The sequence below is a fragment of the Mus caroli genome, unplaced genomic scaffold, assembly GCF_978045245.1.
Source record: "Mus caroli unplaced genomic scaffold, Mus_caroli_1 scaffold_14, whole genome shotgun sequence".
Taxonomy (NCBI): Eukaryota; Metazoa; Chordata; class Mammalia; order Rodentia; family Muridae; genus Mus; species Mus caroli.
This window is the reverse complement of record NW_028227269.1, coordinates 13,760,224-13,786,963: the sequence shown is the minus strand read 5'-3', so window position 1 is coordinate 13,786,963 and position 26,740 is coordinate 13,760,224. Positions and strand designations below refer to the sequence as shown.

The 26,740-nt window shown below is 48.0% G+C and overlaps 1 protein-coding gene across 7 annotated transcripts in view; it reads left to right on the top strand.

Moving 5' to 3' along the window:
• Positions 1-23,946, top strand: part of Lpin1 (lipin 1) — a 102,501-nt gene extending 78,555 nt beyond the window's left edge. For all 7 annotated transcript variants that reach the window (XM_021179736.3, XM_085830206.1, XM_029484351.2 and 4 more), the window contains 10 exons: positions 76-145; positions 2,645-2,737; positions 7,096-7,175; positions 12,108-12,234; positions 13,507-13,655; positions 14,332-14,418; positions 16,285-16,437; positions 19,286-19,400; positions 20,111-20,214; positions 22,572-23,946. In XM_021179736.3, the coding sequence (XP_021035395.2) occupies positions 76-145; positions 2,645-2,737; positions 7,096-7,175; positions 12,108-12,234; positions 13,507-13,655; positions 14,332-14,418; positions 16,285-16,437; positions 19,286-19,400; positions 20,111-20,214; positions 22,572-22,731 (1,138 nt within the window). In that variant the 3' untranslated portion in view covers positions 22,732-23,946. The remainder of the gene's footprint in view (positions 1-75; positions 146-2,644; positions 2,738-7,095; positions 7,176-12,107; positions 12,235-13,506; positions 13,656-14,331; positions 14,419-16,284; positions 16,438-19,285; positions 19,401-20,110; positions 20,215-22,571) is intronic.
• The last annotated feature ends 2,794 nt before the right edge of the window (positions 23,947-26,740 follow it).

Genomic DNA, 26,740 nt, shown 5'->3' with positions numbered 1-26,740 from the left:
TCCACCTGTTCTGTGACATCCCACGTGACAGTAGACACGGCCCCCTCTTCTGACACCATTTCCTTGTCTCGCTAGGTATTACAACTGGACAACGGCAGCTCCTCTACTTCTGGCGATGCAAGCTTTCCAGAAACCTTTGCCAAAGGTGAGCGCTAACACAATTAAGAAAAGGGGGTTGGGGAGGGACAGGGTAATGGGGAGTCATAGCTTGGCTTGGGAAACCTGAGGCCATGGTGTCCTGATGCTCAGGAGTTCCCATATCAGTGTTTGTCATCTCCCTCTCTTGCACCTGACCCCACTTCCCTCCCGCACCAGGGCAAGAGTTTGCAAATCATGGTACTGTAGGCTCTTGCTCCCACTCCCAACACCTAGAGTGGCACACACCAGGATGCAGAAACAAGGGAAGTTGCAGAGGGAAAGCATACTTGTGGAAAGGCAGGAGTAGACCCCGGGGCAGATGCACAGGTCATGACTGTCAACAGGTGTTGACAGAAGAAGCCAGTCCAGTGCCTGCTTCTCCAAGGCAGGGCTGAGGATGGGACTTGAGTAGCTCCTGGCCTGCAGGGGAACAGGGGAGTGGCTGCAAGCCAGAGCTGGATGAGGAAGGCAGCCCCGCCAGCCCCACAGTGTTCACCTCCTTCTCCACTTGCCTAGAATTGCTCATGTCTTCTGTGTCGTCTTCCTTCTAGATTTTGGGCCTGCTCTTTGGGCTGTGGAGTCACAGTTTTTGATGGGCTAGTTCCTGACAGCCAAGGAACTGTTGCAGTCTGTTAGATCTTTCCCAAGTCTAAGGTTTTGGAGGTCAAATCTCACTTTGTTTAGCCTGGGTGTCCCTTTTATGTGAGCTGTAGCTTGGGGGTGGTGGCTGTGTGTTTGGTAGCCCTTTTCAATATTGTAGCTGAGGCACAGCTTACAGATGACGAAGCCCATGGGTTGTGATCTAGTGGATTAGGGGTTCTGCTAACGCTGTTCCTCTAATACAGAACTGGTTTTCAATGTAGTATTTAGCCTTTGTTATGCTGTTGGTTACATAATTAGCACTTTTAAAATGGTCTTGGTGACCGTGCTTCACACATTTCCTTATATAACAGTGCCCAGAGTAGGAATGGAGGTAGGACAGACTCTTCATGCCTCACTGCTCAAAGCTTGATCACTTCTAAACTGGTTCTCGGCAGAGCAGCGGAATGAGCATGAATGGTACGGGCAAATGGGGTTTTGTCTCTGGAACTGAGTGCACTCCCCCAAGCCTCTCTGAATATGTTGCAGCCTGGTTCTGGACCACAGTTTGGAAGGAGGCAGTTGCTCGGCTTACAGGGTCTAAAAGTTCAGAATCACCTTAGGGTCACCCCAGTGTCATTTGCTAGGTAGCCTGCTTGATGGTTGGTGGTGGCTGTCCCATTTATCTATGAGTTGAGGCTAGTTTCTTAATCTGAACTTTATTTTCTGTCCCAGTGATGTGTTTACTCATGAACCGGCATGGAACTTTTTGGATTGTTGTAGATTTAACACCCAATACCTACTTACTGTAGTCCTGTCCGAGGGTTTTCTTGGCTGTTTTTGTTTGTTAGTGGACCTTAGATGCCATCTAAAAGGCATAATCCTGTTAGGTTTTCTTGTTAGGTTGTATAGCTTGTCTCTGTGGATGAACTCGCAGGGGTGGAGGCGGAGAGAGGACAGTATATCTGCAGGCTGTGCTGTCCATGAACATTGTATGCACAGTTTGCATTTGAGTGGACTCAGTTTACCTTCTGTGTCAGATACGGATCTCTTAAATATGAATTGCATATCTGAATATAAGTCTGTGAAGCATGTATCTATCTACCTACCCATGTCCTGTTAGATTGAAATACTTAGTTTCTCCACTCTGAGATTTCTCCATTAGCTGAGATAATGGCTGCTTCTAAATGGAAGAGGGAAATGTAGATAACATTGGCTTTGGCCCCCAAATAGCCTTAAGCCAGGCATTGCTAGTTAGAATTATTTACAAAATGACTATTTTATATCTAATCCCCCCCCATCAAGCTTTGTATGCAAGGCATCCATATGAGTTTTGTCTTTAATCTTTGATTTTGATTTTTAAATCAATCTGCTAAACCTCAGTTGGTCAAACTTTGAAAACTTAAATTTGCCAAAAAAAAAAAAAGAGCCATGCATTTTGACTGTGCTGGCGGCAGCTGTGCATTTTGACTGACTGTGCTGGCGGCAGCCGTGCAGCTTTTTGGTCCTGTGCTGCAGCGACCACGTTTTCCTTTTCTTGTTTTATTTTGTAGTCGCCATATTGAAGCTAGTAGTACTGTACTGTCATCAGCCATTGTACTGTGAACACTTAAGATCTACTAACCACTAATGGTTTCTAATCCTTTCTTCCCTGTTGTTGCTGTGGTGTTTTCTGTTTGTTGTCTGTTGCTTCTTTTCCCATCTTCTTAAGTCTTCGTGTCTCAGTTACCTCCACGGGATTTTGGACGCCATTAGGTTTTGCCTTTCTAAAATTTTCAGTCCACCCACAGTATGTTGTGTTCTGTTTCATTTGTTTGCTTTTCGCCTCCGACTTTGATTTGCACGTATGTTTTCTTTTGTTTTGGTCGTGCTAAGTTGATTTTTTTTTTTTGGTTCCATTATTTATGTTACCATCCATTTAAAACAGGCCACTGTGGAATCCATCATGAGAGATAAGATGCCCAAAAAGGGAGGAAGATGGTGGTTTTCCTGGAGAGGAAGAAATGCCACGATCAAAGAGGTGAGTGGAGAGCGTGACGTGGGGTTGCACCCAGTGAGGTTTGGCTTGGTGTAGATGGGTTTACTTCTGTCTGTTTGTAGGTGTGAAATAAACACATGCCATAATACCGGGTTTCGGTGAGCTGGCTCTACTGCAAAGGGGCCACAGGTAGAAGGTGAACAGGAAGGAGGAGAGGCCAGCAGAGCCTGGCTCTGTCACCTTCTGGCTTGTAGATCCAAGTCAAGTTGTTTTTCCACTCTGGGGTTTCTTTATGAGTAAAAAGGAAGATGTACTAGGTGCATGTCCTGTTGCCGGGGCAGAATACCCAACAGCAACTTAAGGGAGGTGGAACTTTTTTTGGCTGACAGATTATTGAAAGCGCGGCCTATCACGGTGGAGATGTGAAGGCAGCAGGAGCTTGAAGCAGCCGGTCACATTGAGAGATGGAGGCTGGTGCTGGCTCAGCCGGCTTTCTCCTCTGTGTTCAGTCCAGGACTCCAGGCCATGAATGGTGCCACTCACAATTAGGGTGGGTCTTTCCAGGCAAATTAACCCAACCTAGATCTCGCCAAGTTAACAGTAGTAACCGTCACAGAAGGGTTTCGCCATAACTTACATTTTAAACACGTTATGCTGATGAGGGTTGTGCTGGCGAGACTTGCCATGGCTCGTGACTGAGCCCTTGTAGTCATGTCCCTGAAGGGGCAGGTCTGATACACATGGCTTTGCTTGAGATCCTGGGAAAGGCCCTGCTTTTCCTGGTCTCTCTCTGTCTCTTAGCCCCTGTCCAGAGCACTTTCCTTGCTTGGCCTCCAGACTCAGGGCTCTCCTGGCTTTTCTCCCCTCTCTCTCAATTGCTCTTCCTCTGGCCAGCTGCACGCTGTACGTAGGGTCCTTTCTCTTCTGTTTTCACCACTTGGTTTTCCTCCAGCATCCACTCATGCCTCTAGGGTGACTCGATTTCTTGTTTCCAGGCCAGACAAACCAGACGGTCCTTTGTGTTCCACACCCATCTGTCACTTAGCCAGCTAGGCAGAAGCTTTGAGGCATGCAGGTGTGAGGTGCTCTCAGGCACACTCAGGGTGTCCCTTTGTGGGAACAGTGGGCTGGGAATGGCTCCACTGGCCGTCTGTGACTGGACATGGCCTTTATTCATATCCTCTCCTTGGAGGCTTATGAGGATACGGAATAAGTGTTGCTCGAAGTTGAGCATTTCCCTTGCTCTCCCACAAGTCCAGACCACCTCCCCCTCTTCCAGGCTGCTCTCCAGCCCACCCTTGTCTCCTCTTTCTCGTTCTCTGTATCGAGTTGGATTGGCTTGTTTAAGGTGGTGATCCTAATTTATGTTGGTCCTTGCTCAAATCTTTTTTCATTATTGATGTGCACATGTATGTACATGTGTGGTAATGTGCACATCTTTGTGTGTGTGGAGTACATATTTATGTATGTGTGAGTGTGTGTGTGTGTGTATTTGTGCTGTATGTGTGCATGGTAACGTACACAGCCCTCTGTGTGTGTCTGTGTGTGTCTGGTATGTGCTTGAGGCCAGAGGAGGGTACTGGGTGTCCTGCTCTGTTCCTTTTCTCCCCATTTCCTTGAGACCCTGTCTCCCACTGAGCCTGGAGCTAGGCTGGCCGTCAGCAAGCTCTGGTGAGCCTTCTCTCCGAGACCTGCCACAGATCTGGATTTACGGGCATGCCTAGCCAGGCCCTGCTTTTTCACAGGTGCTGAGAGCTGATGCAGACCCTCTTGCTTGTGAAGCAAGTGCTCTTCCTATTGAGTCATTTCTTCAGTTCCTGATTCAACCTTTTTAGTGGCTTTTCAGGGCTCCTACAGTGATGACCAAGGTCTTCATCATCCTAAAGTACTTGTGTGTTTTAGCCCTGCCCTCTCTTGTTATCCTATTATTGCCTTCCTTCTATCCTTTAGCCTTCGTGACTAGAATCAACTCTGCCCCTGGGCCTTTGCACATGCTCTTTCCTCTAACTACTGCTGTCAGGATCCCTTTGATCCCTCTTCACTCAATTAACCAGCAACTTAACTCTTTTTTTTTTTTTTTTTTTGTGCCAGATTAACCCAGCCTGCTGTTGCTGGTTTTGTAGGCCATGTCCTTCTCCCTCCTGAACTTTGTCAGGATTTATAACTATACATTTATTAGTGAGACCATTTGACTAATATTTCTTACCTCCTCTACACCCTAAGTTCCAGGAAAACAGAAACCTCTTACAGCTTTGCTTCCTGTGGAGCTGGTAGAGGGGTGTGGTGTGTACTTACTGAGCGATGGTTGTTTCTGGAAGGTAGTATAAAAAAACAGAAGGCTATGCAAACACTACCAGCAATGTCACTGAGCTCACTTGATTCTGTGAGTTTAAAGGGAGAAGGTGCCCTGAAGAGCTGTATGCAGATCCAGTTGTTCTTTGATGTGCTGCTCGGGCATCTGCATATTGCCGCCTGCTGCCTTATCTCCAAGCGTTTGTGCAAGTCCGCACAAGCATAGACGCCATCCTGCAGTGGACTCAAGCATAAAGGGCTTTTCAGTTTCCTTACCAGAGGGCAGAATGTTCTAGAATTTCAGGAAGAAGTACACTTCAAAGACTTCTTATTTGTAGATTTCCTAGATTCTCAACAGTTAGAATTAAGGGGAATTCCAGTGAAGTAAGGGGCATTTATGGAAATAAATGTTTCTCTAAAGAATGGAAATTATTTCCAAATTAGCCTAATGAAAAGTTCTTAACTGTGGTGGCCAAGTCACTTACTTAAAATCATTCAGTCGATAATACATAACTGGCTATGTCTGTTGCTTTTATCTTGTAAAAGAAAACAGAGGCTGGGCATGGTGATGCATGGCTTTAATGAGTCAGAGGCAGGTGGCTCTCTATGAGTTCAAGCTCAGCCTGGTCTACTAGAGTGGTCTAGTGAGTTTTAGGTCAGCCAAGGTCACATAATGAGACCCCGTCTCAAAAACCAAACCAAGACAAAACAAAACAAAAGGAAATGCAAAAAAAAACGAACAATCAGAAACAAAAAAGCCTACATAGTAAAGCTGGGTGTGGCATTGCATGCCTGTGACTGGGATACTCCAGAGGCAGAGGCAGGAGAATCACCACAGGTTGGAGACCAGTCCAGGTTACATAGTGAGTGTCAGGCCAGCTAGGAATTACTTACAAGACTCCTGCATCCATCCATCCATCTATCCATCCATCCACCCATCCACCCACCTAGCCACCCAAGCCACCCTGCCACCCATCCTACCACCCAGCCAGACACCCTGCCACCCAGCCAGACACCCAGCCAGATACCCTGCCACCCTGCCATCCACCCTGCCACCCAGCCACCCAGCCAGCTAGCTGAAGGACTATTTCAAACTAGTTTCCAGTGTGCTACTTTAAGATATTTATTATTAGCTTGACTTAACGTCACTTCCCTTGAGAGTCTCTGTTTAGAGTCTCACTTACTGCAAACTTGCAGTGGTCTTCCTGTCTCAGCTTCCCCAGTGCTGAGATTTTAAGCATGAGCCTTCATGCCCCGCCTAACTTGCTTGCTTTATTAAAACATGACAGTGGAAGTAGTTAACCTGTCTCCTGACCAAAGGACACACACAAAGGTGTCTTCACTGTGTCTCCTACATCTGTTGACATGTTCTATGGCCTCTTCTGACTCAGTGGTGGTCCCCTGTCCCTGTTGCGTCCCCTCCCTGATTCCTCCCTGGTGTGTCAGGCTTTCTGTTTGAAGCATCAACAGCCACTGGGTCAGCCCAGTGTTTGAGAGGCTGAGGGAGTGAAGCTGAGGGAGCGAGGCTGGAGGAATCAGCTGGCTTGCCCTGTGGTCCACAAACTCAAGCCATGCATGGGCTTGGGCCCAGGATTTTCTTAGACACACCAGGCTCTCTCCCATATATCCAAGAGCCATATCCCTTTAGGATTACGCTGCATTGGAAGAGAGAAATGTGTTCTCATTTTCCCTGAGAAAAATATGGTGTGCAAATATTTTTGAACATTTCTATTGGCAATTAGAAGAAAATACTGTGAAAATGCTCAGGAATCCAGGCAACCCTGATAAAGCAGGCACTTCTGTGACAGGGATGATGGCGTTTGGTCGGGGGCCAGGAACACTTATGGATAACAGACTCATTTCTGTCAAAAAATGTTTCTCAGCTTGATCTTAGGATATTTCTAGGCAAGGAGGTAATGAGGACCTGCCAGAACAAACATCCCGCCAGATCTTCCTCTGTGTGTTTGTGTGTGTGTGTGTGTGTCCCATCCTGGATGTGCGCCTTCGCTGTTGTGCCTGGGCCTTAGGGAGCCCTTTGGTGGGACCCGAGCTTTTGGAGAGTCCGTTCTCTTTCTTCTGTCTCTGATGGCCTCTTTTCTTTTCTCTAGGAAAGCAAGCCTGAACAGTGCCTGACTGGGAAAGGCCACAATACCGGAGAGCAGCCTGCCCAGCTTGGCCTGGCCACCAGGTATGGATAGCCAGTGGCCCACATCCTAGGCCTGGGTTCCTCTGGAGTCAATAGGTGACCGAGACTGGGAGTGGTTTATTTAGATGGTCGTCTTTCTCCTTGCGCCAGAATATACAGCTTCTCTGATAGTTGAGGTTCAAGGTAAATGTGAGGCTTCATCAAGATACTTAGCTAGAATGTCTCTACTGGCCCTGGCATGTGTGGTGTGTGTGTGTGTGTGTGTATGTGTGTGTGTGTGTGTGTGTGCGAGCGCACAGTGCACACATGCAAGTATACTTGCCTGGGAGTGCATGTGCGAGGTCAGAGGTCAGCACTGGACTCTTCCTCGTTTGCTGATGGCTTCCCTGTGCGCTGGTTCATTTACAGGGGGAACCTGGCTTAGGCTTGTTCCCTAGCTCCTGGCCACAGCTATGTACTTTAAAGGATGTCTTCCTCTGTCACTTTCCACCTTGTTTTCTGAGGCAGGATCTCTCACAGGACTCAGGCCTGGCCATTGAGCCCTGTCTCCATCTCCCCCAGCCTCAGCAATGGGATTTTATTATTATAGTGAGCTGCTGAGCCTGGGTTTTAAGTGGATGCTGGTGATCCCCACTCAGACCCTCATGCTGGCATGGCAAGCACTTTACTCCACTGAGCCATCTCTTCAGCCCCTGGTTGACTTTTGGTGCCGTAGTCAGCGTCTGGCATTCTGTCTTCAGGGCAGTCTCTGTAGGACTTGAGGGTGCCTTGACTCTGAGGGCGATGTCCTTCATCTGTGCTGATGCTGATGCTGGCACTGAGGTTGACATGGGATAGTATCACACTGACATACTGATACCTGGCCATTGCAACCTTCCTGTTCCTAGGGAACCAGAGACTGCATTTCTTACTCAGCAGCTAAAACCCATGGACAGAGTCACCGAGGGCCCCATCCACATTTTCATCAATTTTGTGCCTTGGAGGCCAAGCCCATTATGGTTGGGGCATGTTAAGAACATGGAATCTACCTGATCTGATGTCCCTGCACCCTGTGCCTGTTCAGTTGCAGGCAAAGCCGGCTTAGGTTTCATGTCCTCTGGATCCAGGCCACAGCTCTGCACCTTAATCTAATTTGTTTCTAAAAGTCTCTATTGGTAGAAGCTTGTTCCATTGACAAGGAAGGGTCTGCTTTCTTATTCTCCATGGAGAAGGCTAACTAGGGGTGGGGCTGGGGTGGGGTAAGAGGGTGGAGAACTAAAGACTGGGATGTACACTGTGTTGTGCATGGATGGGCTGCTCTCGGCGGGAGGCCCTCTAGGTTTACTCCTGGTGCCCACGTGGTGGCACTTTGTCCTTCTCCTGCTGCTCTGTGCTCTCCTGTGCCAGGCCTGGGATAGATGCCACACGCAGAAGTGTGAGCCTCAGCACTGTCTTCCTGTCATTCTGGTCAAGAGTTCTGTCTGTGTCTGCAGTGGTGTCTAAAGGCCAGAGTGGCTCAGAGCAGGGCTTAGGGCAGGGTGGTGTCAGGTTGCCTCTCTTCCGTCTTTGACGTCAAGACTCTTCTCTGCATCCCTGTCTGTGACACAGGGTGAGGCTCCCTGAAGTCTCTCTTTCCCGTCAGCCTCATGGAATGTTGCCAGTGAGCCTGTGACAAGAATGCACAGGCGCACCAGGCCAGACCGTAGTCACCTAAGGACACATGGCAATCCTAACTAAACTGGGCATTTTAAACTATTTTGAGGTGTACTGCGCGGGCCACATGCTGGGTGTCTTTCAAACTTAACTGCTGTTGCAGGCCAGGCCTAGAGCTGGAGGAGATGGCCCTGGGGCCCAGTGAGCTGTTAGGAATTATGGGCAGGGACACAGAGGTCACGGTGCCACTGCTGGTCTCATCACCACTTCTCTCCTTTCTGTTTCTGGCCATGGAGGAACTCGGGGACATGGGGGTGGGCTGAGGGTGGAGGGACAGCAGGACACTTGCGGAGCACAGCTCTGGGAGTTGATGCGTGCCGTGGTGGGCTTTCTTGCTGTCTGGACTGAACTGTGGACAAGTTCTTTCCTGTTGTATATACGCAGCCCCACTCTGCCCCGTTATGAATTCCATTATCAAACTGAAGAAGTTAGAAATCGGCTCGTGCATAATGGAACTGAGACTGGAATGTGTGGAAGCTCTCTTGAGGGATGTGACTCTCTTCATCTGTGGTGGCACCCTTGACTTCCACTCTTGTCAGAGTCATGTGGATGCCTTTAAAGAAGCTGGCATCGGAATGGTTTTCTGATTGACAGACTTGACTGACAGAACCGTCCCCAAAGTTCCATAATTGAGCAAACAGCTTGTCACCATACAAATAATTAAAATGCCATTTGAAAAATGTGTGCTGTGACAAGCACTAACTTAAACGTTGTTCACAGTTCCTCATCCGAACACGGAGTTTTCAAATGACTTGGGGCCCTTTTGTTGCTGTTTGCAGCCACCGTAAAGCAAGTGACATTTAATGAGCCACTTCAAGAGGGTTGTGGAAGGCTCTGCCTAGGAACAGCCTGTTCCACTCAGAGTGGTTAGGGCTGGAAGGTGGCAGTCTCCAACCGCTGTCCATGTGCCCATCAGAGAGCTGCCAGCAGCCAACTGTACAACTCCCGCTTTGGTGTTGGAGTCTGTGTTTCCCTCCCTGTATTCCGTCAACATGGCACGCCACATGAATTTAGTGGGCCGTTCTTTTCCTGAGCGGCAGATGGAAATCACAGCTAGTCCAACTTGCACACTCATCTCCCCCTCCCCCAAGGAGGCACACATCAATCTGTTGTTGCTAAGATCTGCAGTTACATTCAGATCTTGCTTCGCTCTAGTCTGGCTAGAGCACCAAAGCTTTCCTCTTCAGAGAGGGCCCTTCAGCCTCATCCCACTTGACAAGGATCCCTTTGTCTGGAGTGTGTCATGTGGCTCAGGACCGTGTCTGCCCTGGGTGCTCTGTAGGGAATCTGCAGATATTGGAAGGGGAAGGGACTTTGGCTGAGCATGCTGTTTTATGGGAGAGCTGACTGAGGTACAGAGAAAAGTCCTCTGGTGTCTGGCATTGGGCTCAGATGTCTGTTTCATTGTCCGCACACTGTTACTGCTGCATCCTGAGGTTTGGAGGGGTGGAACTGAGTGTGTTCTGGACTTTAGGATGAGGTTAACAGGCTGAAAGGCAGGAATAGTTATAATTAATTCATCTTAAGTAGTGCAGCATGTGTTTCCTTGGCCTGGTAACCTTGGGTGTTCAGATCGCAGCTGCTGCCTGTACTCCAACTCGAGCCGAGCTCAGGTCTGTCTCAGATCAACCGGAAGGAATTACAGCCTATACATGGCCTGTCTCCTTTGGCATCATCTTGACAAGCTTCGGGATTGTCGAGAGTACTTCTTCTCCAGTCCTGGTGGCTGTGCTGGGATTGACTTGTTAGGCATAAGCCCACGGAGAGCAGGCTATTATCTGTTTTTTTGTGTGTTTTGTTTTGTTTTTTCCATATCTGGCTCCATCCAGAGCCAAGCCTCCACACAGATGTGGGGTGCTGTGTGGGGGCTCCCCTTAGTGACTCCTTGGTACTGGGCATCATGGGGCTGTTTGAATCACTTCCTGATGACCACATGGTGAGGAGCCTTGTATGGGATGCCTTGTATGGGTGACCGTGAGGCAGGCCAGGGAACAGGGCAGGGATGAGCTGAGAGATGTTGGAAGGAGCACTTCCTGAGGTAAAGAAAGAAGGAGTTCTATGTGCCTATTGTTTTGTATAAAGGGATGAGAGAGTTGCTGTGCTTGTTGATGTATTTATTTTTTGTCAACTTGACCCAATCCTAAGCATATCTTAGAAGAGGGAGTCTTAATTGAAAAAAAAAAAAAAAGACCTCCTTGAGATTGGCCTATAGGCAAATCTGTAAGATATGTAATGATTGATGTAGGAGATGCCCATTTTACCACGGGCAGTGCCATTTATTTCTCGGCAAGTGGTCCTAGGTTGTAGTACAAGAAAGCAGGCTGAACAAACCATGAGGAGCAAGCCAGCAAGCAGCACTCCTTTGTGACTTCTGCTTCAGCTCCTGCCTCCAGTTCCTGCCCTGCCCTCCATCAGTGATGGAGTTTGTGACTGGACAGTGAGAAGCTGAAATAAACCCTTTTCTCCCTATGTTGTTTTTGGTCATGGTGTTTTCTCACAGCAGTAGAAATCCCAGCCAGGACCATCAGGGACATGCCTGCTTTGGGGATACTTGGGTTTTTCCATTCTGTCCAAGGCCATTAAGCGCTTCGCATGGGGCTAAGACTTAGGGGGCAGAGCAGACACTATTAGGTTGGAGATGAAGCCATAAAATTGAGCCCAGGGACCAACTAATTTACTGACCTGCTTTCTATGGCGCACTTAAAGACAGCAGCCTGAGTTTTTCCCTGCCTCCCTGCCCCAGCTTGGAGGAAGGAGACAGTAGAGGAGCAGGGCATTGGTCTGTGGATGCTGTGCTGTCACAGCTTTTGGCTCACAGTGACATCATAGGAGTCTTAGGGGGAGGGGTGAGTTGGTAACTCTTATTAAGCCCTAATTGTTTGGAGTTGGATATGAGGGAATTGATGGTGTTTGGACTGGAGACATTTGGACTTTTAGGGCTTGGCCCTCAGCCTTCTGTGGAAAGAGAAAAGAAGGCAGGAGAGTGTGATTGCATTTGTGATTTTCTGGGCCAGAATGGATGCAGTTCTGCTCATCAGGAGTGGAATCACACTAGTTAACAGTGAGTGATGAGGGTTCGTAAACTGGGGAGAGATGGCCCCCTCCCCCTCAACACTGAAGCCATGTATGAATGGGGATTGAAGAAGAGTTCATTGATAAATCTAAAGCCATATGGCAAATGACCACCCAAGAGACCCAATTGCCTAAGTCATTGATTCGGGCCTAATGCATTTTTAATGGTTACCCAGATGCCTTTCCTAATTGCATCACCATGTGTTCCAGGATAAAGCATGAGTCATCCTCCAGTGATGAAGAGCACGCAGCTGCCAAGCCATCAAGTTCAAGCCACCTCTCTCTCTTGTCCAATGTCAGCTACAAAAAGACCCTGCGGCTCACGTCGGAGCAGCTGGTGAGTCTCAGCTGTGGTTCTGCTCCTCGGGTCATGGCCAGAGAGAGTTTAGAGCTTTGTTGCAGGTCTGGGAATTCCTTCTACTTTCCGTGCCCACTTAGCCCTTCCTAGACCTTTGAGATGCCAGCATGGCCACTGGTGGCCTCACACCTCAGTGGTACCCTGTGTTTCCAGCGTTCAGATGGACTCTCCGCGTGACTTTGCGTTCTGACTTGCTCTTTTTCTGACCTAGAAGGAGGAGACAGCTTTGACTGATCCCGTTTATCCTCATTATCATTGCTTGAGAGACTTTGTAAGGCCTCTCCTGAGTGATTTTGCTTTGAGAGAGATGCTTGTTAACCCAATCGCATCTATAAAATTGATGGAAATCAAGCAGGTGTGAGGGGATTTAGGGAATTTTAGGAAGAAAATGGTTCCCCCTCCTTCCTCTTGTGTGTGTGTGTGTGTGTGTGTGTGTGTTTATGAGACCTTCCCCACCCCGGACTTATTTCACATTGTGACCATCCAGCGAGCAGATATTGCTGCTTTTCTATAAATAAAGTCTTGTGTATTTTGTAAGAATTTAGGGGAGCAGGCTTGGATAGGATGGTATTTAAATGGGCAAAGATGATTCCGTGTTTAGCCATGTGCAGGGCCCTGGGGGACACTGGGTCAACCTTTGGGTCTGTGTGACCAGCGGCTGTGTCTCAGAGTATCCCAGCAAAGACTCAAGCCTGACCAAAGGCGGTTTTGTTTGAATTTGGTATGATGTGCTTGAGCCCAGTCCACATTTTTTACGGATTTAAAAGGCCTCTTTTTCCAATATGTGTCGTTGCGATAGCAGAACCGTGCTTCTGAGGACAAACATTGTTGCCTGTCTTACATTTGCGTCCTCACATCAAGGCACTTTACATTTCCTAGGTAATGGTGTGACTGAGGAGAAGCCTGGTTGCCTGTCACTTAACGCTGCATTCACTCTCTGGGTACTGATCAAGTCAGCATTATGTTGGAATCGGAATGCCTTGTAAAGAGGGGCTGGTACACAAATAGGGCTAGAGAGGGCTGGACTTGACTTCAGTTGCTTGTCCAGCCCTGGAAAGAACTAGAACCAGAAACAGAAGAGAGGACTTTGTAGAACTGGGGGAAAGGTTTGCTTTAAAACCAAAGTGTTGTCCTTATGGGATGGGAGCCAAACGATGCCTCATCCAGACCCCTGCTCAAGCACACAAGTTGTTCATGATTTTATTTATTTATTTATTTATTTATTTATTTATTTTTATTTTTCATTTTCAGAAAAGCTTGAAGTTGAAGAACGGCCCCAATGATGTGGTGTTCAGTGTCACTACCCAGTACCAGGGCACCTGTCGCTGCGAGGGCACCATCTACCTGTGGAATTGGGACGACAAAGTCATCATCTCAGATATCGATGGGACCATCACAAGGTGGGCTTGACTGTGGTGCGGTCTGCAGCCAGCTTTCATCTTAGTCTGAGGAGCACTGTGGGACCCTAGTACAGTTTCTGGTGTAGCTGGAACTGCACAGATGGGGCAACGCCTTGGCCTCAGCAGCTGCCACTAGGGCTGTGGCTTGTTTCTGTTTGGGCATCATACTCCAACATGGTGGGGTTTGGAGAATACTGTTCTAGAATGGTTAGCAGCCCTTCACTTGGGTTTGGCAAACTCAGTCTTCAGCATTGTGGCTCGCCATAGCCGTACCTTAGTGGTCTTGCTTGATTCTGTGAGCCTGAGGCTTTCTGTTGAGAAAACCATGGATTTCACTCAGTCACACTGTTGTTTCTTTTAGTTTTTTTTTGGTTTTGTTTTTATGTTTTTGTGGGTGCACATGCATGTATGCACATGAGCATTGACTTCAGGAATCAACTTGTAACAGTCTATTCTGTCCTTCTGGCCTGTGAGGGCTGGGATCAAACTCAGGCCACTAGACTTTGTAGCAAGCACCTTTACCCTCTGAGCCATCTTGCCAGTCCTCATTCATACTGTTATTTGTTTGTTTTGTTTGTTTTAATGAAGCATGAGTAGTGAATCTAAGCCAAATGGACATTTTTTTTTCTCCCCTTGCAGTAACCCTTTGCTTTTGCTTGTCTTCATCTTTATTTAGATCTGACACTCTTGGGCACATTTTGCCCACGCTGGGAAAGGATTGGACTCACCAGGGCATTGCAAAGCTGTACCACAAAGTAAGCCAGTAAGTATACATGGCTCTGTTCTCTACTCCCATCTTGTAACTGCCAGGGTGTGAACCCCCACTCGGTATCCAGAATATCTCCCACCAAGCATGGAGTGACTTACAAGGTTGGGGGATGGGTGTGTCACTGCAAGGAGAGGAAATGAAGGGACAGTGATGGCAGGAAACTCCGTGTGCACAGTGACTCCTGCCAGCTCCCAAGGGAAGCCTAGGTGGGTCAGAGATGGCCAGGAGGTGCCAGGGGAGGACTGTTGTACATGCCGGGATGAAAACAAAGGCAGTCATACACTGCCTTTTACATACACTGTTTATAATCCAGGACGTGCGTTTGGATAAATAGAGAACATGCACATTTAGGGGGAGGCTGCCGTGAGGTTTGGCTTCCAGAAGTTGAAGCTGGCAAGGATTTCATGACCCTGCGAGACGCCCCCTGCCCACAGCCTCCCATGGCTGGCCTGTGGTTTAGAGGCACAACCATTCTCAACCTGCCTCCACTTGTGTGACACTGAGAACTGCATCTGTTTACAGCTGAAGGAAGGCAGCAGACCTGGAGGGCCAGGATACTGAGTAATTCCTGGACAAGTTGGCAAGGGGTTATCACATTGAGCAGACAGTGTTTAGTGAGGAGTGACTAGGTCCCACTGGCCAGAGGTGTCCCAGCTGGTTTCATTGACAAGGTGGCTTTCAATCTGTGTCTTCATGGATGAGCAGGGGTTCACAGAGGGAAGCTCCCCTTGGTGGGAAGAGAAGTGGACTGTCCTAGGGTTTCTGTTGCTGTGAAGACACATCAGGACCACAGCAGCTCTTATACAGGAGAACATTTCATTGGGGCTGGCTTACAGTTTTAGAGGCTTGGTCCATTATTGTCAGGGTGGGAGACATGGTGGCAGCATTCAGGCAGACATGGTGCTGGAAAAGGAGCTGAGAATTCTACATCTTGATCCTCAGGCAGCAGGGATGAATGCCACACTAAGTCTTGCTTGAGCTTCTGAGACCTCAGAGCTGGCCCCCACAGTGGCACACTTCCTCCCACAAGGCCACACCTTATGCAGTGCCATTCCCTATGGGCCTGTGGAGGACATTTTCATTAACACCACTGCATGACCCCAGTCTAAATGCTTGTCTAGGAAAATTTGATAGTGGTAAATCATTTAAAACTATTTATGGGCTAACTGTGGGCTTTGAAACTTTTAACTGTTTTTAAAAAATTTTTTTTATCCTGTGTTGTGTGTGGTGTGGGTGATGGTGGTGGTGGTGGTGGTATGTGTGTGTATGTGTTTGTATGCGTGGCATTCCACAGCCTGATTGTGGAGGTCAGGGGATAGACAGCCTTCAAGAGTTGCCCTCTATTCTCTTTGAGGGCAGGGCCATGCTGAGCCCCATCTTGGGGCTGACTTGCTGGCCAGCCTGGTTCTTCCTCTTCCTCATCACGAGCTTGGCCCCATCTCTGGCCATCTTGGGCTATGTGGAGGGCTGAGAGCATGCAGCTGAGGAATGATAGCGGAGAGCCTCAGACTCCACACAGACTTGGGCTGAACAGTCTGTGGTGCTGCCCTTCTCAGTGGTGGACAAGTCTTACCCCCAACCCCAAGCACAGGAATGTCACTCCAATCGTGTGCTTACCAAGGGTTCTGTAGACACTACCCATCTGTGGGAAGCACCGGATGGTCTGGTTTGCAGAACAGGTGAATGGTCGCTTATGGTCAGGGAGTGCTACTCTAGCTAGGATTTGGAGAGCTAGTCTATGATGTAGTGAGAGACTTTCACATGTGGGCCACTTGCAGCTATGCTGTTCTTCATAGGGCTGAGAGAGCAAAAAGTTGTATCCCATAATGCTATTCAAGGTGAATGGATTGTATCTTTCAGGAATGGCTACAAGTTTCTCTATTGTTCAGCACGTGCCATTGGGATGGCGGACATGACAAGGGGCTACCTGCACTGGGTCAACGAGAGGGGCACCGTGCTTCCACAGGGCCCGCTTCTGCTCAGCCCGAGCAGCCTCTTCTCTGCCTTGCACAGGTACTGCCCAACCAGCCAGCTCCGTGCACTGACTTGCCGGCCAGCCTGGTTCTTCCTCTTCCTCATCACGCGCTTAGCAGGATGAGTAGCCTGTTGGTCTGGAGACGTGACTCCGCTGGTAAATGTCCTTGCCTTGAGCCCTAGAAGCCATGTGTGTATATGAAGTCATTGAAGATTTCTCACACAAGGCACCAAAATGCAGTCACTTTGAATGCATTAATAATAAACTCTGAGTCACCAATAATTCGTTACTCTTCCATTAATGTAAGAAATCATTCCCGGTGTCATCTAATCAAGAATGATCCCAGATTTGGTTTTTCTACTTCCTCTCCCTCTCTCTTCTGTCTTCTTGTCTGTCCGTCCTGTCTGAGTCTGTGCCTGCCAGACTTGTAAACCTCTCCCTGTTTGTGTATGTATACGTATCTGTTCCTAACCAAGGGTTTCTGCTCTGTCTTCATTGAACAGCATAGAAAGCATCACTTGAGGAAGGAGTGAGGGAGACTTTATAGAAATATTTAACGGAGCTTTATAAGGGATCAAGTCACTGTCTCCAACTGACCCTGACTGACCGAGATAACAAATATTGTTGCTTATTAAGCAATATCTAAATCTTGTACTCAACATTTATGGTGGATAGGATGGCTTTCAACCTCTGTTTTTGCTGTTTTTAGGAAATTATTGTTGTAACATACAAATACACACATGTTACTCTGGTCAGAGGCATAGAAGAGTACATAATTAAGATTACAGCTATGCATTAACTTAGATTGTACAAACCGATTACACGGGAACTCCGGAGCAAGGAAGGTAGCTGATACATTGTTCTTTTAAAGGCAGATCAAACAGACAGGCTGAGCACAGTAGGATGGCAGTTTTAAATCTTAAGTGACCTCAAGGTATATTATTAACTCTGACTGTGAGGTTCAGCAAAAGTTCCAGTGTCTTAGGATATAATAGATGTCGTCATAATATTGCATTGCCATGTGAAAGAGATGATGGCTGTGGTGGCAGAGACAGTCCATGCCTGGGGCCTCACTGGTCAGTCCGCCTTGCCATTGAGAAACCTTGTCAGGAGGATACCATAGGTTGATAGCACCCGAGGAGTGGCCCCTGAGGCTGACCTCTGACCTCCACACTTCCTAATGCACCCACACAGATGTGCATGCACGCATACACACTTGCTCCGGAGCTGGCTTCTCTGAGCACAATCATAGCCCAGTGCTTCCTTCCCACCCTCAGGAGCATCCGAGCCTGTCAAACCCTACTGCTCAGCTGGCTGTGTGGCTGTGTGGCTTTTATAACCTCCACAGGTCTGTTATGGTTTGTCAAAAAATGCAATAAATCTAGAGACCAGTTTAGAGAGAATTAATAGCCATGTAATATAATTGTTCAATTCAAGAATCTAGTCTGTTTACTAGGATTTTCTTCCCTATTATATTTCAGAGTTTTTATAATTTTAGCCAAGAAGGTCGATTATATCTTTGTTATATATATTTCTAGATTCTTGATGTTTACAAATTTATCTAAAAACACTATTTATATGATTATATTTTCACCTGTTTCTGATGCACAAACATCCACTGATTTGTGTATTGCTTTGTGTTTGTCTATTGACTTTTAATAATCTTCCTAACTTCTTATTTTGATAACTCACCCTGACTCTGTGTTACTGGGAGCTGGGGGATGGGTCTGTGTAATGGTGCTTGCTGCCAAGCCTGCTGAGCTAGATTTGATTGGTGGGCACCTTCATAGTGGGAAAGAACTGATTCCTGTAAGTTGTCTTATGGTCTCTATGTGATATGAATATGTGCATGCATGTGCATATATAAAAATCAGTTCATTAAATAGATACATAAGGATTATTTCTGCATAAATAATGACCCCCTAAAATTCTAATTTTTATAGCCTTCATCTACCTTTTCTTCTTTTATTCTCTGGCTAATTTCAGAAGCCCAGTACTGAACTGCAATGCTTCCAGAGACAGTTGTTTGACTGCCCAGAGGATGTCTGCAGAGGTCCATATGGGAGTGTCTCACTATGTAGCCCTGCTTTGGCCTGGGACTCAGTATGTAGACCATACTAACCCCTGAATTTTTGGCTATACCCAGGCCTCTCCTTTCCCAGTTCTGGGATTACAGGTGTTTGCCACCATGACTGGCTTTTTGAAGTAGGTTTTTGAAAAATCTTTTTCTATTCTTGATGTAAGAATTTTTATTACAGGGCTAGAGAAATGGCTCAGCAGTGTGGAGCGCTTGCCGCTCATGCAGAGGATGTCCCTCCTTTCTGTAATGACCCTGCTTTCCCACATTGCCTCTCTTTGTATTTACAGATGTCCCTGGAACTTCGCCTGGGTGTTTACCCGTGAGTGTGGCCCATGCTAACACAAACTTTAATTTCTGTGGTTACACCTTGGCCATGGCCGATCCTTTACATTTGTCTTGTGCTGAGAGTGGGGTTTAGTCTGAGTTGTTTTCCTGACTGCTGGGCCAACTTTATAGCTTGCATATTGAAAACTAGTTTAAAGTTTTAAATTGCTCATGTATGTATGTATGTGTATTAGAGAGAATTAATAGCAATGTAATATAATTGTTCAATTCAAGAATCTAGTCTGTTTATGTGTGTGTGTGTGTGTGTGTGTGTGTGTGTGTGTGTGTGTAGGTCAGGGGACAGCATGCAGGATGCAGTTCTCTTCTACCATGTGGGTTCTGGGGAATACACTCAGGTAGTCAGGTTTGGCAGCAAGCATCCTTACCCACTAAGCAGCATTGCTGGCTTTCAGGCTACTTCACCACAAGCAAGGCTGAAGACTTCTCATGCTGACCGCTTGCTTGTTTGTTTGTTTTAATAGAGAAGTGATTGAAAAGAAGCCAGAAAAGTTCAAAGTCCAGTGTTTGACAGACATCAAAAACCTGTTCTTCCCAAACACGGAACCCTTCTATGCTGCTTTTGGGAACCGGCCTGCTGTAAGTACCCGAGGGGTCAGTGGAGCCACAGACACTGCCCTTGGTGCGAGCAGTTTCCACAAAGGCCTGGTCCCTCAGCTGTGGGAAGCCGGCCTCATCCTAAGGCAGAGTGGTTAAACCCCATCAGGTGTGGCCTCTGGTCTTCTTTGAAGGCTGGCCAGTGACTTTGAAGCTGGTGACCTGGGCCACCACTTGCAATTGCACATTACTTGTTAAATTAGTAAAGCAAGGACACTGTAGGTGCTGGGACCACCATGCTGGGACCGCCATGCCAGCCTTGCCTGACTGCAGGGTTGGGTTCAGCACCTCCAGTCTGAAGCATACAGTGAGGTATCCTTGGCTGAAGGAAATGTGTGGAGATGATGTGTGTGACCCACGCTTTCTGGAAGGTTCAGTTTGAAACCTGCAGCAAAGATTCATGGGTGGCAGAAATGTTCACATATGTTGTGTATGTGACCCACACTTGCTAGAAGGTTCTGTATTCTATAGATCATAGCCGGGTATTAACTACTGGGCTGGAAAATTCTGCAGATTACTATGAAATGAGAAAACAGGTTAGAAAATAATCCTGAGGAGTGCCAGCCAGCTGAGGTGCAGTACTGATTAGTGAAACTTGGATATTACAACATTTGGTGAAAGATGGCGTGTGCTCGTTTGTACGGTGAACTCCCCACCTCCCTGACATGTTACATCACCTCTCCTAAACATAGGATGTGTATTCCTACAAGCAAGTGGGAGTGTCCCTGAATAGGATCTTCACTGTCAACCCCAAGGGTGAGCTGGTGCAGGAGCATGCCAAGACCAACATCAGCTCGTGAGTATTATGAGCTCCTGATTTACTGTGTGGAATGAGGCCTTGTGGTCCTTGTAGCATCACTCTTGGCTCTGCTTCATCTCATGGCGTTCTCACTGGTTAGCACTACTAGGTGAACTGCCGCTCTGCCTTGTCCACTGCAGAGGCTGTTTAGCTGTTAGTGTGCTCTGTAAAACCAGAAAATGCCTCTGGCTTGTGTGATCCCAACACTGTTATAAGCGGGAGAGTTGGAACTGGGGAGTTGGCTGCAAGATTCCTCCTGGAGTTTGTAAGTACCTCCCAGGCTTTTTTGAGCTAGGCGTGGCCACAACTCACACCTGTGATCCCAGCACCATGGGGAAGTAGAAGCAGGAGGATTGCTGTAGGTTTGAAGCTAGCTATAGGCTGCATAGTGAGTTCCAGGCCAGCCTGGATTTTTGAGAGAGACCACCAAGGTAGTTTCTCACTTTGAAGATGGTTTTTATTTTGCAGCTGGACTAGAGTCCAGCGTGACTCAAGCAGTTCCAGATGTGAGGGAACCCTGGCTTCCTGGTCAGGCCCTCAGGCAGCTCTTTAGTGGGGAGAGGAGATGGAGCCCCCCCCCCCTTCTGTCCTGTAGTAGGTCAGCCGGGGCCTTTCACCTGGCCTGGTGATGAGACTGGTCCTCTGAGATGAACCCCCATCTTTAGGAAGCATGTATACCAAGGCCCAGAACTTGGATGACCTTTTCTTTCAATTTTTTTTTTGTGTGTGTGTGTGTGTATGTGTGCATGCACAGGCAAGTACATGCATATGTCATAGTGTGCATGTGGAAGTCAGAGGACTGTTTCTGCGGAGACCATTTTCTGCTCTCCCCTTTATGTGGGTTCCTGGGAACTGGCCACTGAACATGAGCACTTCTTTACTGGCTGAGTTACCTTGAGGGCCCTTGGGTGTGACTGGTGCTAGCTAAGCAGGCGTTATCCCTTGGAGCCTGGATAAACTGGGACATTTTTAAGTGAAACCCCACTGGGAGGGGCACCGAGCTCAGGGTTTTCTCCCGTTCTAGTCAGGAAATGGGCAGTCCTTGCTCCAGGGAGCCCCAGGCCTGGAGGCTAGAAGGGGCCACCCAGATGGAGCAGGCCCCGCTGCCGGGGCACGTGAGCCGCAGGAGCTTGGTTCTGGTACCTTCCACCGCCTGGCAGGGGACAGCTCCCTGTGGGGAGCTGCTCACCTCCTTAGCCACAAACTTTAGGTCAGGAGGTATTTTAAAAATGTGTTTGATTTAATCTCCAGGAAGGACATAGTCCTTGGTGTGTTATTAAGGGAGGCTTCCCTGCCTTGTACAGACACAACTGTTCTCAGGAGTCTCTCCGAGGCCCTTTATTAAACACACACTGCCTTAGTGAATACGTCATTTCATGCCACAGAACATGCTAATTCCTGAAGTTTGGATTTCGAAAGCCCCCCTTTGGTTCTCGGCATGAGTGAAGAGGGGCCCAGAGACCGTCAGACAGAAGTCTGGGTGTGCAGGAGAGGGCTGGGTGTGTGTGAATCACTGTGGAGGAGCCTGGAGGTCTCCCAGGCTGATCGATGTAGCTGCTCTCCTTCTGCAGTGCAGGCTATGGCTAGGCAACATCCTCCTGGAGGCAGAGGAGATGCCCTGAGTAGGGAGTGCTGGAAACCCCTGTGTGGTGTAGCCCCACACACCGTGGGGATGGAGGAGTTGAAGCTCAGGGAGGGCAAGATACTTTCCCAGAGTCACACAGCAAGTAAGGCTGGAGGAGGCCTCAGGCTTGCTGACCAGGGATTCTTTCCTGAAGTGGAAGTGATCCACTGTGGAGTGATGGGTCTTCAGTACCTGCAGCTGAATCACTGGGTATGTTATTCTGTTTCTGATGCTAAGCAAGTGGCACGGTTTTCATTTTCCTTCCTTCACGGTGGAGGAAGTCAGGGTGTGGAGACATCTGGGCCTCTCTCTGCCTGAGATCACACAGCTGGAACAGGGCAGGATTGATGTCAGATCTGCACTGTGATAAGAACAAGGCCCTGTACCTGTTCACTGTGACTGTAGTTGTCCCTGCTGCTTCAGAGCTGTGACTTGTCTGCGGTTCCTCCCCCATGGCCTGCACATGCCCTCTGTGGCAGGCAGATGCCCCTGACTGTGCTGTCCGTCCCTTGCACCTCTGCACAAGCTGTCTGTTCTTCACGAAGTCAGGCTTGGCATACCCTGTCTCCCCTGCTCACTTCCAGGGAATTCCTAAGGCTAGAATGGCTCTGGTTAGGCAGAGATAGTGTACCCTTCCTGAGGCTCAAGTGCAGCCCAGAGTCTGCCATTGCCCTTCATGTATCAGGTATGACTCCGTGGGCAGTGACCTCACTGTTCTTTTACCTTCCAGGTATGTGCGGCTCTGCGAAGTGGTCGATCACGTCTTCCCATTGCTAAAGAGAAGCCATTCCTGTGACTTCCCCTGTTCAGACACTTTCAGTAACTTCACCTTTTGGAGGGAGCCACTGCCACCTTTTGAAAACCAGGACATGCATTCAGCCTCAGCTTGATGCGACCAAGCATTAAAGGATAGGTTGTGGGGACCCTGGAGCTGCTGGGAAGGCTGATATGTGGCCATCTGCCTAAGAGAGAAGCATTTCTCCCTCGACTCGCTCGCTCGCCCCAGGGTGACACTTCTAAGCATGGAGGGCGGAGAGAGGCTGCATCTCATCCAATAGGCTGCAAGAGGATTGGGTGCACTAGGAGTGTGCAGAGCAGCCCTCTGTCTGGGTTTAGCACATGCAATGCTGCACCCTCCAGTCTGCTCCAGCAATTAGTTAATGTGCAATACAGGTGATGACCCCTTATCAGCGTGCAGGCCACCTGAGAGCTGTCTCAGTATCACTGTACCCCTACCCCCGGGAACTCTGATGTGCATAGGGATCGGTAGCATCAGGGACACATTTCCATGACAGAGACATCCATGCCACCTTCTGCACACAGGCTGTGTCCCGAGTCTAAGTGAAGGGAACATGGGCCTCGCTGGGTCTCAGCCCTAGCCTTGGCTTTGACTTTTTAGACGTTCCCTTGCAGTATTGCCCACTTAGTCTCACTTTAGGTGATAAGCTCTTTAATTGCTTTGGTTAAAGGTGGCCTGTGATGCAGCTGCATCTCTCCCCATTCCTCATAGCTCAAGGCTGGGCTATTTATGCCTTAACGCATCTGCAGCAGGCATTTCCTTAGCGTGCACTGTCTAGCTCTCCGTAACTGCAATGCCTTACCTTACAAGGGTAGTCCCTAAGGCAGCGTGTGTCCGCGGCATCTCAGCACCTTCTGCGTCCTGCTACCCAGCAAGGAAGAGCCACTAGTGTGGACTCAGCAGCACTTATGCCCACCAGGAAGGATGCCGCTAAAGAAACTGGTTGTGTTTTTTAAGAAACATAGTTTCCGGAAGTTAAATTATTTTCATTGCAGATATTATTTATTTCTTTACTGTCACTGGGCTGCTGTTGTGAGCATCCTAGCCAGATCCTTAGGCTTATAGCTGTCATGAATGCATTAAAAGTTAAGTGTGCTAGACAATCCAAAGAGCCTTATTCTGTGGATGTCACACTCTGATCTTCTAGAATCTCCAAATCACTAATTTTTCTTAGTTCCCCCCCCCCCCCACAGTCTAAGGGCAAGAAAAAAAAGTAATAATTTGAGCAATGTTCTTTAAGCTGATAGAAAGTTGCTGTGAACTGTCTCAGAACAATGTGAAAAATGAAAAGTATTTTGCTAAAAGAGTTGCTTTGCTTTGAAAGTATTATTTTTCTTAAAGGGTGTTCTACTCCAGAGACAGAAAGATCTTTCTATTTAAATTTCATTGTTAGGGTCAGAGGAGACAGGAAAAAAAGGGGGGGGGGAAGGAAAAGATTGAAAAAGAGTTAAGAAAGAAAAAAGCAGTAGAATGGACTGTTACTCTTTCTGTGAAAGAAAACCTAGAGTCACTGCCCTTGGAGTCACTGGGCTCTGTTAAGGTCTCATGTGGTCCACATAGTTCACAGGATTGGAATGAAAGCCACCGTCATCTGCTGTGGGCGCCCACGGATGGAGACACTTGGCCCTGAATGTGTGGCTCCCTCGGGAGTCAGGGAAGCCATGAAGCTCCTGGCTTGCTCTCTCGTGACCTTCAGAGGCCACGGTAACCCTTCTGCCACCACCATGGGTTTGTGTGTATTTCGATGGCTGTGGACTGTATACGAGCTCATCGGCCTGCAGAGAGAGGTTCCCGGCCGTCTCCCTCATGCCCAGGGGAAGCTCTGGAAGCTCTTTTCAAATGCCCTCTGCAGCCTGCTGTCCAGGTGGCTTCCTGACACCATGCTAGGACTTGAGCCAGAGTCTCTCTATAACCAAGGCTGGTCTACAATGCACCATTTTAGACATACAGCAGTCCTTCCACCTGGCTTGGGAACCTAGTTTTGATATACCTTAAACTTCCCTGTCACTCGACCCTGAAACAGAGCACACCTCCCACAAAACCACACTCTACGATCTCTGTGAAAATTTTCAAGAGCCCTGTCCAGGCAGTTATGTGGACACCTACTGTTAGGCTCCCTGTGAGATCCAAATGAGAGCTGCACCCAGGTTCTCTCAAGTTGCTTATTTGCATCTGCACTTAAACCCAGGGGCTCCAAGGTCACGTGTTAGGATACTATATGGGTACCATACATTTCAAAGTTGCTCATGGAAATGAGTGACTCGCTCCATAGTAACATGTCCTCAAATGGTGATCCCATATGATGAAGGAGAACACCTGGCACATCTGAGACAGGCTTCTGTCGTCAGATACTTTCCCTTTGGATTTCAGGTTCGGATCACTACTTCAGAATATTTTACTTACAACGTTGGCTGTGTGTTTGCAAATGCCGGTGCCATGATTAAAAAAAAATCAATATAATATTTCACTGTGTTGTGTTTGATGCAGAGCTAGGAATTTCTGTAATAAACAAGATGGATGAAAGACTTCTGAAAATCAGGCATATGAACTTTAAATTATTTTTATAAGTTCTTAAGGTGCTCTTATTTTTTTCTGTTTTCTTATATACAAATACTTAGTCATTTACTTGAAGGGGGGGAAAACCCTTAGTGTGGGCTAGGGAAATGGCTTAGGCAGTAAGAGTACTTGCCATGCAAACAAGCACATCCAAGTTCTATCCCCATTATCCATGTATGAGGCCTAATGACAGTGTGCATTGTTATACCAGTGCCTGGAGATGAGGATGGGTGGATCCTTGGTGCTGGCTAGGCAGACAGCCCAGTAGAATCCATAAGCCCCAGGTCCCAGTGTGAGACCCTTGTCTCAATAAACATGGCAGACTGAACCTGAGGAGGGACAACACTGGAGGCCCTGGTTCCTACATGGATGGGCATATAAGTACATGCACATCCATCCGAGGTGACAGGCCTCCGGGGTTTTTCCCTTTTCTTTTTCTTATTTAAATTTATTTATTTTTATTAGATGTTTATTTACATTTCAAATGCTATCCCGAAAGTTCCCTATACCCTCCCCCTGCCCTGCTCCCCTACCCACCCACTCCCAAGGAGCTGAAGGGGTCTGCAACCTTATAGGTGGAACAACAATATGAACTAACCAGTACCCCCGGAGCTCGTGTCTCTAGCTGCATATGTAGCAGAAGATGGCCTAGTCGGCCATCATTGGGAAGAGAGGCCCCTTGGTCTTGCAAACTTTATATGCCTCAGTACAGGGGAACGCCACGTTTTTCCCTTTTCTAGTCAGCTTGTAAAATGATTCCGCTTCTGCTTTGTGAGTTGCAAGGATTATAGGTGACCACCACATCTGGATTTTTTTGTGGGTTCTGGGGATTTCAATGCTGGGCCCCTCACTTGTTTGGCAAGTGCTTTATCCACTGAGCTATCTTCCCAGCATCAGTCTCCTGAGGATAGCCTAGAACACTATAGTCAAGGATGACTTTGAATTAGATCATTACTGCCACCCCACCCCCACCCCCACCCCCAGTGCTGGGATTGCACGAATGTGCCACTATGGGTGTCTTATTTGGTACTGGGAATTGAACCAGGGCTTCATGCATGCTAGGCAAGTCCATGCCCTACACCCCCCAGGATAGACTTTACATTTGTAGTCCCTCTTTCTATCCTGTAGCACCAACGAGGATAATTGCTATCACTTGTGGTACAGCCAGGCTTGGTCCCCAAAGGGAAGCAGAGTCTGACCAGAGAAGCTGACCCTGGAAGTCAGTGAAAGCCAGTGGCCACAGGGGGGCATAGTTGGTTCTTGTTTGACCGAATAGCCTTTCAAAGCAGCCTCTGCTTTGACAAAGGCCTTTCCTTGTGGTCCCAGGCTTGGAGACCAGCCAGGTTGTGGGTTGGATTTGTGTGGAGGCAGGGGAGTTTCTTCAGGGGACTGTTTCAGTGCGGATGTCCCTTGGATGAGCTCAATCCGAGACCCAAATCTTTAAGTGAGCTTTGGAGGCCAGTCTGTTGAGATTTAAAATCTGCTCTTTGTGGCCCTGGAGGATCTGGGAGTTTGTCCTGGGAGTTTGTTAAAAATAAAATTGT